The 12616-nt window shown below is 36.0% G+C and overlaps 1 protein-coding gene across 19 annotated transcripts in view; it reads left to right on the plus strand.

The window, feature by feature from the left end:
• WNK1 (WNK lysine deficient protein kinase 1) overlaps positions 1-12616 on the plus strand; it is a 151413-nt gene that overhangs the window by 107313 nt on the left and 31484 nt on the right. For 16 of the 19 annotated variants that reach the window (XM_027593599.2, XM_027593603.2, XM_027593602.2 and 13 more), the window contains exon 9: positions 7888-7971. The exons of 2 other annotated variants lie outside the window; for them this stretch is intronic. In XM_027593599.2, coding sequence (XP_027449400.2) covers positions 7888-7971 — 84 coding nt within the window. Of the gene's footprint in view, positions 1-4494; positions 5722-7887; positions 7972-12616 lie in introns of all 19 variants that reach the window. One more of the 19 variants, XM_027593617.2, reaches the window with a different exon arrangement.

Genomic DNA, 12616 nt, shown 5'->3' on the forward strand with positions numbered 1-12616 from the left:
GAAGGAAATAGTATAATTAGAGTAGTTCTGGCAGGCTAGGACATAAACATAAATGTTACTGTGTGAGAATTAGCTAAAATTCACATGTGAAGAAACTATGTACACGATTTAGACTAATATGCATTTGATTAAAGATAATGCTCTCTTTAGCACTTTAGAGTTGAAACTGTTCAAAACAGCATTAGTTGGACATACAGATGATTTGGAGGTGGGCACAAGGAGACTTTTCAAAAGCTTACTTACTAAAAGAATTACTGAGCATTTTTTGTAAGATTTCTTACTGTATAGAACAAAGGTAAGATGTTCAAACCATTATAGAATGCTGCATGTGAGTACTTCAGAGTGAAGGAATCCTTTATTTGTATGACCGTTTAATTTAGCGCTTGTGTTTAGTTAACCATCAGTTGCTATGCGTGTTCCTGCCTTAAAGTCTGTGTTGGACACAAATTCCTTCCCCAGTATACATTCATTTGCTTTTTCTCTTTATTTGGTATTGTTTTATTACAGATTTATTTTCAGAATCAACTTATGGAGATTATTTCTTGAAATATTTTAAGCATTTATATATACATAAACACACACACACATAGCCCCATCTTTTACATTAGCCACTTTTGCTTCTCATATAGAAAATGTTAAAATTATCTCGGGTAATACCCCGTTTCTTTTGTTGACCCTCCGTGAAGTCTTCAGAGGTACATAAAGTACATCATCTGCCTCAGGAAAGAATTGGAGAACAACCGGTCACTGTATAGCACTTGTTTAGTGAGATCTTTAAGCAGGTAGATTTTTTTCTTTCTCAGAAAGCTTTTAAATCTGAATGTTATGGAACTTCTGCTCTTCATTAAATGAAAGTCTTTCTCAAGAAAAAATTTCTGCTTGCTCTGTTCTTTTAACCCACAGCTTGAAATAAAAGATGTTTTTATGTTTCAGAGTCCGTTCATCAGTCTTGAGATGAATGGCCACAGTAATACAAACTACTAATACACTGTTTTAACAATCTACTTTTCTGACCTTTAAAATAATTAGGTAGGGTAGAAGAACTTATAAAGACTATGTAGATGTATTTCTTTGTTCTGACATCTAATTGGTCAAGCATTCATGTCCGGTTCTACTCTTGTTCTAATTGATTTTTTGTGGATCATAATAACTAGATTTTTAAAAAACTAATCTCTTGCTTCCCTCATCACTGGTGTCTGTATTTTAGAAAAGGAAATAGAATGATCATTTGTGAAGATTTTAAATATTTGAGCCACAAACATCCTGTATTTATTGATGCTCTGAAAGACTTAATGACAGCCTTGCCTTTTAATTTCTGTGGAGGTAGCATGAGAAGAGTTATCAAATATTGAGGATTTTTTTAATCTTATGATTCCATTTCTTTCTTATTCCAGAAGGAATTTATTGTGGCTTACAATAATATATCAATGTGGAATTTAGAAAAATTAGAGTAAAAAAGAAACAAGGGTGGAGAAAAATAGAACCAGGAATGAATTAAGTATGATAAGTATAATGATACTTTCATACTTGCTACTGGTATTTGAGCCACAAATTTGGCTCAAAGCATTCTATGCAGCCAATTTTGGAAAAGAAAACATGATTAGTGACACAGTTCACAATACCTAAAGGAAAATAACGAGTTTGCTCAGGACAACCTTACAGTATTAGGTATACTGCTTTTTCATAGCTATATTAAAATTTTTATGTTAAGGTGCCTCAGACTTTATAAACCTAAGTTGAATCTCTGATATGCCGAAATGTTAAAGTTACTCTTTAGAGATTCACATTCAAGATAATTTTCCATTCACTACTTTAGTAAAACTACAGAATGTGTCTATATCTATCGCACATTACTTCTAGAAAACTAATGCTTTTCCTACTAGAAAATGACTTTCTACCCTTTGCAGATAAAAATAGGAAGTGGAATAAATAAAATACTCTGAGCCAACAACTTTTTTTAGTCTGATGCCTTCCAAAATAGAATTGAAAAAGATTTTCTGAGGTTTTCCAGAGTTCCTGCAAAGTAATCCAGTCTTAAAGTCTTCTACACCTTATAATAATAAGTTCACAGAAAACTGCAAGCCAATGTTCATTGTTTTCCCTGTTCTACTACCTCAGTCAGTCAGCCATTCTTATTCATACATTCATAACAATTGATGTTATTTCAGAATATTTAGGAAGAGAATTGATCATAATCATGGTTGTTGATAACCTGTACTTGACCAACAGTATAGAGAGAATAGTTGTGATCTGCTTTGTGGAATTATACCTCTCCTCAAAAAAATTGGATTTGTGGGATTGGGAGAGGATGGAACACTTCTTTATGTCAGCTATGCCCTATTTTCATTGTACATTTGGTTATTTTGTTTTCAAAGTACTGTGTTTTTCATGTATGTGTTTGTTTTCTGTTTAGCCTCATCGTGGCCGTAGCATGTCGGTTTGTGTTCCCCATCTTTCTGCTGTTCCCCCTCTGTCCCGCATCTCTCCCAGTGCTCCTTCCACCCCACCACCAGTGCTGTCTGCACCTCTTTCTCCCTCCCTCCTTCGGATTGCCCCTGAGGAAACTTTTGCCGAAAAGCTTTCTAAAGCATTGGAGAGTGTCCTGCCTATGCACTCTGCCTCTCAGCGCAAGCACCGACGCTCCAGCCTGCCTTCCCTCTTTGTCAGTACTGTATGTAACCATAAACTTCCTGACAAATGAAAATTTATTGCCAATGAATACATCCAGGCATCAAGAATTTTAATAAAAATTAAATAAATAAAAGGACTACACTTAGTAATATATTATGCTTTTAGGATACCTGTTCTTCCTATAGGAAACTTTCTTGTTACAAGGCTTTAAGGAGGGGAAAAAAACAAGGAGGTAATGAGAGAGAATGCTAATAACACCCTGGGCACATATGAATATGTACACAATAAAATTTAGCTTTCATTATATTCTCCTATCCCCAACTGACCTATACAAATCCTTGCATTTTCATACATTAGTGAAGAATATGTATTACTTCATTTTAAATTTGTTGACTTAAAAGCAAATTTTCTCTTTATCAGAAATTAACCCAAATACATTTTCTCTTCACTTTATTCTAAAGAGACATTCATGAAGCTGGATGAGACCATTTTTTCCCCATAGTGAAGAGTAATTAAAGAGTGAAAGTTGGTTTTTAATTTGTTAGCTGTTTAAAATGATGTGTTGGCAAACTAAAAGGCCATATGTTCCCTTGTGGAAATTTTTCTCTTAGACTGAATAAGGTGGGATCTTGACCCTAATGAGTACATTGGATACACATGTAGTACATAAAATTTTCTTTGGCCCTTTTTATATCTATAAAAGATCTGTCTTTTAAAGTTTTATTAAACACTGTGGAACCTTGCTGCTGCTTTTCCAGATAGAGAATATAGTTAATATTCTGATTTAGTAATACCAAAATCTTCAGATTTTTACTTAAGAGAGTGAGTAACTATATAGTATTTTATGGCTTTGGGATTCTCCTTGAATAAACAGTAAAATGGAACATTCTGGTTTGAAATAGAGGCCCTCTTTTAGCTGTTGTGAAAAAGTAAGAGTTAAGCTATTTTACTAATTTGATAGGGACCATCCCTACTAAAAGAATGAAACCAACCTACTCTTTTTAAAAAAGAGTCCATGAAAGTACACTGTTTGCATTTGGGAAGGTAGGATTCCAAATTTAGAGTCTTATGTCTAGAACTGCCTTTGTAAATAAAAAGTGCTGTTGAATCAGTGTTAATTATATTACCCTTTTCACTTGATTGGAACACCAAATTATGCAGCCCTTAACTAGGATCAGAAAAGTGGACATTCAGTGATTTGGCATCTGCAACATGTTTCATGTAGTAAAATTAACTGCATCTAGTTTGGGATAGATGGGAAAGGGGCATTACTGTCAGAAGTCAGTAGTGTGTTTTTTGCTGTCCACCAAAAGTACCTCTTTTGATTTCTAGTTAGAAGGCATACTATTAGTTGATAAAAAAATAATACTGGAGCCTCTAACACAGCACCGGATAATAAGAAGATAGAGTATAGGAAAACTTTGTATTGTAGGTTAAATTGAAGTATCTTCCATTCTAAAAATGTTGGGATTATATTGTCTTATTGTCTTCCCTTAACTCTTACTATTTTAACTCTGTTTCCACTCGTGTAATTTACATTAAATCTTAAGAGTGAGCATATTAATTGGGGGTAAAAACAGAATAAACACTTAGAAAGTTCTTCCATTTCCTTTGAGAGAGGATGTTGTGGAAAAGCAGCTCTTATTTAACGCAAAGAGTCCCACAGAATAATTTTATTGACCCTGGATGTATTTAATGGATTTTTACTATGCACATAATTTCCAAAAACATTGTTATTTCTTTATTAATTATAAATTTGGTGTAACCATTTCATAGGGTTACACAGAGCGACCCAGTTTTGCATGACTACTGTAATTTCACATATGACTGTATGAATTACTTGTCTTATTCATGTTGATACAGCCTCAGTCCATGGCGCATCCGTGTGGGGGGACCCCAACATACCCAGAATCACAGATATTTTTCCCAACTATTCATGAACGTCCAGTTTCTTTTTCACCACCTCCCACCTGTCCACCGAAGGTGGCCATTTCCCAGCGGCGTAAGAGCACCTCCTTCTTGGAAGCCCAAACTCGCCAGTTCCAACCCCTGCTGAGGACTGTTGGCCAAAATCTTCTTCCACCTGGTGGCAGCCCAACTAACTGGACACCAGAGGCTGTAGTTATGTTGGGCACTACAGCCAGTAGGATAACTGGAGAGCCATGTGAGATACAGGTCCATCCTATGTTTGAACCAACTCAAGTTCACGGTGACTATAGACCTGGACTAGTACTTCCAGAAGAAGCTCACTATTGTATTCCTCAGGAAGCACTGTATCTAGCTTACCAGGCCCAGGTGACAGAACAGTATGAGGGTATTCCATACAACTCACCAGTACTGTCAAGTCCTTTGAAACAGATACCTGAACAGAAGCCAGTACAAGGGGGCCCTACCTCAAGTTCTGTCTTTGAATTTCCATCTGGACAGGCTTTCCTGGTAGGACACCTTCAGAATTTAAGATTAGATTCTGGATTGAGTCCAGGATCTCCCCTCTCTAGTATTTCTGCACCTATCAGTACAGATGCTACACGTTTGAAAGTTCACCCTGTCTTTGTTCCTCATTCTGCACCCGCTGTGTTGACTCGTAACAATGAGAGAAGCAATTGTGTATTTGAGTTTCATGTTCACACTCCAAGCTCCTCTTCAGGAGAAGGAGGAGGAGTTTTACCTCAGCGTGTTTACCGAAATCGACAGGTTGCAGTGGACTTGAATCAGGAAGAACCACCTCCTCAATCAGTTGGATTACATGGCCGCCTACAGCCTGTGACTGAAGAACAGCGTAATTACCATGCCCCAGAATTGACCGTTTCTGTGGTAGAGCCTATCGGACAGAACTGGCCAATAGGAAGCCCAGAATATTCCAGTGATTCCTCACAAATTACTTCATCAGACCCCAGTGATTTTCAGTCACCTCCCCCTACAGGGGGAGCAGCTGCACCTTTTGGCTCTGACGTCTCGTTACCCTTTATCCGTCTGCCTCAGACAATGTTCCAAGAATCCCCACTTTTCTTCTGTTTCCCCCAAGGAACCACATCTCAGCAGGTTTTATCTGCCTCATTTTCTTCAGGAGGATCTGCACTCCATCCACAGGTTATAGGAAAACTTCCACAGTTCTTTTAAACTACCCTACTATGCATCATTACATTTAAGTTTTCTATCCCTCCTTTCCATTTATAAGGATTATTTTTAATTTTATTAGTAGAATTTCTCCTTTTGGGGGGATTATAAACTACTTGTATATAAGAACAAAATATAAGAGAGAAGCTGCTTCGTTTACCTATAATATGCGCAAATCCTTGAAAAAGAGAACACAAAAACTAGAATTTTAATCACTCGTCAAAATCAGTTCTATTTGTACATAGAATAATTTCAACTTGTAGTGAAAATGTAAATGGCTGTAAAGTTAACTCCACATTGATTATTTATAAATGCTAATGTGAAGTATTTCTTTCTCCCTAGAACAAACATGACTAGTTTTTTTTAAAATAGAAAGGATAACCTCTTTTTTCTGTAAAACAAAAAGAATGGAAAATAGGGAAATTTTTTTAAGAGTGTTCAGAATACACAAAATTTTCATAGGTGTGGAAGAATCTTGAAAGACAGAAAGGAAACATCTTAAGAATTTAGGAACAAATGAAAATGCCTTTTAAAATGGCATCATTTGAACAAGTCACTGTATATGTCCAAATAAAATGTTAATCCATAAAATTGACTGATTCTAATTTTTAGCAACAAAGTTACAATCTAGTATGGGTGGTGGGTTTTTGTTTTGTTTCTTTAAGAATTTGTGGTATATGTTGCAAGCTAAGAAACATATCTCAGGCCTTGGTTCCTTCCTCAACAAATTAAATTTTGTTATTTATATATATGAGTTTTTTTTTTTTATGGGTGTATGCACTCTTGCGAATAAAGACAAAGTAATGGTCATAATAGAATTCAACAAGTGGAGTCAGTATTAACTATTTCATAATATTCCATATATTTTATCAAATATATAAGTCTTACAAAATCTATATAGGAGTTGTTCCAATTATATATTCAAAGCATCATTTGGATTTCTAAATTTTCCACTCTTACAAAGTATTATATGTTCTTGATACTTTCTTCTATGTTCTTCTCTCATAAGGGGCACAAACAACCCCAAAAGTGTACATAAAGTATCCATCATTTAGAATAGTTCTAAGAAGCAAAAAGATCCAGAAACTTGAAAATTATGCTGCATGGTATAAAATTACACTGCATGCAGTGTACTCACATTAATGCACTAGTTGTTAGCCTGTACTATAAATCTTAATGCACTGCCAGCCATTCTTCTTTAAACATTCCAAAGTGAAATATCAGGTGGTTAATTTACAAACCTACTGCAGGAAGAATGCATACTAAGTAGTGGTTAAGATGCAGTAGAATGTGATGTCAGATCCAAGTAAGCTTCAGAGAAACCCCTCTAGACTGAAATGGAACACCACAGGTGGGCCTTTTCATTTCCTTAACTTACTATATAAAATCCTGTATTCATTTCTCACTTTCTCATTTATCTTAACTTAGACAACTTCTAGGTCAGGGTTTCTCAAATTCATCACTACTGATGTTTTAGGTTGGATAATTCTTTGTTGTGGGTTGTGGTTCTGTGTGTTGCAGGATGTTTAGCAGCATCCTTGACTTCTAATCATTAGATGTCTGTAGCAGTCACCTCCCTCAGTTGTGACAACCAAATCATCCCTGGGGGAGGGCAAATAACAGGTTTTTTACATTTTTGGTAGAAGTCACTATGGCCCTACAAGAAGTAGCCAGGTTTTTTACATTTTTGGTAAAAGTCACCATGGCCCTACAAGAAGTAGCAAAAGGAACCAAATTAGCATTATCAAATACCCTTTTGTCTTCAATTGTTCAGATACGGAATTTTTTCACATCGGTAGTCATACTACTTTTTTCTTAATTAATATATTTTCAGTAAGAATTTTATTATGAATCTTAGTATTTTGGCCAGGTAAAATTATAGCCGGAGCACAGCAGTAGTAGGTTTTAACCATCAGTGGTTTTTGTGTGGGATCAGGATATGCTCTGTGATGTAATCCTTCTCTAACCTTTTCTTAGAAAAGATGCCCCAGTGGTCTCTCCCATACATATTTATCAAGCTAATATTTTATTTTGCTCAAGCAAACTCTCAGGAGTTTAAATATTTATTGCAAAAGCCTGACCTCTCTATATACTTACGTAGGGCTTTGCTAATTTGTTGTATTCACTTCTTTCCTTCAGGCACAGGGGCAAAGCCAGGGTCAACCATCCTCAAGTAGCTTAACAGGGGTTCCATCTTCCCTACCCATACAACATTCTCAGCAGGTGAGAACAACTCATTGCTACATTTTATGGATTAACAGTAGCCAAAACACTGTTTAACTAATCTTTTCATAAATTAGATTCCTGATGTAAATAAAGGCTTGCTATGTTTTTGAAAGAAAAATCAAGAGGCATAACATTTCTTGTGTTCTTGTGTTTCTAAAAAGATTTTAGAAAATCTTTTCTTTTGTTTAATGTATTTTTAAATTACTAAATTAGACATAGCATTGAAATTCAAAGGAATCATTGTTAACTGATATATTATTCATCTGCCATCTGAAATAGATGATTCTACACATAATTTAACAATACAAAGAATATCAATTTTGTTTTTATATTTGTGACTTACCCCTTTATGAGCATTTTGCCATTGCTTTCATTGTATTTGACTCTATTAATGCTAAACTCCTATTTAATTATTTCTAATCTGGGATGGGGTATAAGATTTTATGCTAAGAGAAACTGAACAACTACTCTAAGAACTTTTTAAACATTGTTTAAACTTTTGATTTGGGGAATATAATCCCCAGGGTTCAAGGAGCTCAGAAAATTAGTACAGTGCTGATGTATTCAACAGCAAAACTACTAATTCTAAAATTAAACATCTGTAGTTCAGTACTTATATTAATTAATAGTAATTATTTGCATGGGCATAATACTTTTTTGGCACTACTGAATATTAACTGTTTCAAATAAAATTTATAGTCACTACATGTGTCATAAAAACTTCCTGATGAACTATTTCATTGATAGTTCCCTACGAAGTGTGTTTTCCAACCACCAAATCATAAATTGGTTTCTCTATTAATTTTTTTAAACAATGCTTTTAATTCTTACTACAAAATAGTCTCCTTCTAGTCCAGCATGTGATCATACAGTCATTTGATACTAGTTTAAGATTAAATGTTCCTTGTACAGGATTAGTTTGGTTATATGTTCATTTATTTAGTGACCAACAGCCCTGTCTTCTAGAATTTGCTTTGTCTTGCTTTTGTTATTTCAGGCAAGTAGCAGAATCTGTATATAATTATAGTTAAATTTGAGTAGTCATATTTTTGACAACCTTAACAAATTCTATTTTAATTGTATTAATAATCCCTAATAAGAATACAAACTAAGGGTCCTCTGGGTGGCTCAGTCAGTTAAGCATCTGACTCTTGATCTCAGCTCAGGTCTTGATCTCAGGGCCGTAAGTTCAAGCCCTGCATTGACTCCATGGTAGACATGAAGCCAACTTTAAAAAATAAAATACAAATTAAAAGTTACATAAAGATGTTTGAGGACAGAAGCACCATCATGGATACCACTGTCCTCGTTTGTATCTTTGGACACAGGCCAACACTAATAAACTGAGCAAATTTAAGTGTGTGCTGTGTTTTTCCTTTTCCAAAGGAATTTCTTATATATCTTATATGTGGGCATATATATGTATACTTACTAGCAAATGATATCAGTTCATTGGTAAGAAAAATATGTGGGGGTAAAGGAGGGCAATGTGGTGGTAAAGGAGGGCAATTCCATAAATGTCAGGCTAAAAGAATTAGTTGACTTCTGGAAAAAAATGTAAATATGGCTATTGCTATAATACAAAATTTATGTGTCAGTGATGCTTTTTTAAGATAGTTTTATTTTGTGAATTATTTTAAATATAGGATGGTGTTTGAGTAGGACCATAAAACTGAGCCCTCAATTTACATAAATATATGCAGTCTAGAATACTTCACTTTTTGATTACATAGTAAGTGGATAGAACTAAAAACTACAAGTCAGAATTCAACATTTCTAGAATAGTTAGGCTTTTTTCTGTATTAAAGTTCTACAGGGACTTCTGATTCTGCAAAGGTGCTCAAGAAGCTGCATTTATTTGTTTCAGCTACTGAGGTTTCATGTATATTTTTTAAAAGGTTGTAAGCCCTTTGTACTATATGGGTAGGCAGAGGGAGAGGGAGAAGCAGGCTCCCCACTGAGCAGGGAGCCCAGCTTGGGGCTCGATCCCAGAACCCTGGGATCATGACCTGAGCGAAAGGCAGACACTTAACCGACTGGGCCACCCAGGCACCCCAGGTGTTTATTTTTAGAGGTGAGTTTCACTTTACATACTATCAGTTTCCAACCCCATCTTACAAAACCATATCTCTAGTTTTATTAGAGTGAGGAAAGAAAAGTACTTTAGCTAAAATTTATTTTATTTCATGGGTTTCTGAAATGTAACCAATAAGGGATTGCTTTTTTCATGTTTTTATCAAGAGTCCTTTCTAGTGCTATGCTATATCTTAATGAGGTACCAAAAAATAGCTTCCTCCTACTAGAAAACTTAGTATTTCTTTGCCATACACCATATAGGCCGTAACCCAGCTTACTTAATAATTTCTTCCAAAGGGTCTATCAAGATGGACCGATCGATCAGATATCACTACTTTCAAAGGAGCCTAAATAATCTAGTAAACATATCTGTCAACTGCTACAAAACAAATAAGTGTGGGGCGCCTGAGTGACTCAGTCGTTAAGTGTCTGCCTTCGGCTCAGGTCATAATCCCAGGGACCTGGGATCAAGCCCCTCATCCTGCTCCCTGCTCAGTGGGAAGCCTGCTTTTCCCTCTCCTACTCCTCCTGCTGTGTTCCCTCTCTCGCTGTGTCTCTGTCAAATAAATAAATAAAATCTTTAAAAATAAAGAAACCAAATAAGTGTAGTAGGTAAGATTATACTCAATGTGCAAAGCACTTTGCCTATATTTTTATTTAATTCTTATATGAACCCTATAAGTGTACTGTTGTTATTTTCATTGTGCAGATGGGAAGCCTGAGATAAGATCTGGAAAAGAGTAATTTATCCAAGCTTACACAACTTATAAGAGGTAGAAATAATTTAAATCCAAGTTGCCTAACTCCACAACTCACCGGTTAACTACATCCCATTTATGACATAAAAGGAGATAAATTACATCACTTTCATGCAGGGAGGGAGGATATCAAGAAGGCTTTATGAAAGTGATAGCATTTTTTTTAAAGATTTTATTTATTTGATAGAGAAAGACACAGTGAGAGAGGGAACACAAGCAGGGGGAGTGGGAGAGGGAAAAACAGGCTTCCCGCCGAGCAGGGAGCCTGATGCAGGGCTCAGTCCCAGGAGCCTGGGATCGTGACCTGAGCCAAAGGCAGACACTTAACGACTGAGCCACCCACGCACCCCAAGAGATAGCATTTAAACTGGACTCTGATTATCAGTTAAACTCAGATGTAAGAATAAAGAATATTCTAGACCAAAAGGGAAGGGGGGAACAGTGTAAGCAAGAGAAAAAGCACAAAGGTAGAAAAAAGACAGAAACAAACCTTTTAGTTCAGTTTAGCTAGAACATTAATAAGTGAATATAAGGTTCATAGAAGAGCTGATTGAGTCCAAATATTGATGTAAGCATGGTTTTGCATTAATAGGGGTGAGAGAGGTAATCATATGCCCATATATAACGTGGGAATTTTTTCCTCAAATTTTCCCCTTTCCCTTAATAAGGAAGGGGATCAGCATATATTTAAACCTTTATCATATTTCCATATTACAGACTTTCATTGTCCTTTATTTTGAACAATAACCAAAAAAAAAACTTAATGGAATAAAATAAAACGTGAAAACACATGTGCCTGTAAGGACCTTAAAATCGTATATGTAGTTGGAAATGTTTATAGACAGTATCTGACAGAATTGGTTTTAAAATAAAAGCCAAGAAGTTAAACATAGATTTGGTCCTTATTCTTAGGAGAACAACTTGACTATTCCAGGTTCTATATGTCATTGTAAACAACTTGCTTAAAGATCATTTTAAGGAGTTAATACAAAGATTACATGAATATAAACCTGTAAGACAAAAGCAAAAAAAAAAAAATACAGCTGTCCTAGTATTTTTTTTAAGATTTATTTATTTATTTTAGAGAGAGCAGGGGCAGGGAGCGGCAGAGGGATAGGGAGAGAATCTCAAGTAGACTCCCCACCGAGTGCAGAGCCTACTGTGGGGCTCAGTCCCATGACCCTGAGATCATACATGACCTGAGCTGAAATCAAGAGTCAGACACTCGGGTGCCTGGGTGGCTCAGTCGTTGGGCGTCTGCCTTCGGCTCGGGTCATGATCCCAGGATCCTGGGATCAAGTCCCACATCAGGCTCCCGCGGGCTCCCTGCTCCGCGGGAAGCCTGCTTCTCCCTCTCCCACTCCCCCTGCTTGTATTCCCTCTCTTGCTGTCTCTCTCTCTCTGTTGAAAAACAAAACAAAAAAATCTTTAAAAAGAGTCGGACACTCAACTGACTGAGCCATCCAAGTGCCCCAACAGCCGTCCTAATATTATTCATGATGCTTGTCACTGCAAATTTTACCTCAAGACACAAGTTACAGGGAAAGTATTTTGCTATGCTCCAGAAAACTAGAGGCTTCACAGTATAGCTGCAATGAAGATAAAGAGACTGGTGTATTGTGTGGGAAGAATTTGAGAGAGGTGGAGCAATAGTTCTAAGTTAATGCATTTATGTAATGTGCCATCTTATTTAGGTGTGTAAATTAATGACTTACATAATGGTAGTGTTGCAGTGTAAATTCCTTAAAGTTAAAATATATTCAGGTTGACCAAAAAGATTTTCTAGTTTCTTTCTTAGTGGAAATATG

Source organism: Zalophus californianus, chromosome 9 (genome assembly GCF_009762305.2).
Source record: "Zalophus californianus isolate mZalCal1 chromosome 9, mZalCal1.pri.v2, whole genome shotgun sequence".
NCBI lineage: Eukaryota > Metazoa > Chordata > Mammalia > Carnivora > Otariidae > Zalophus > Zalophus californianus.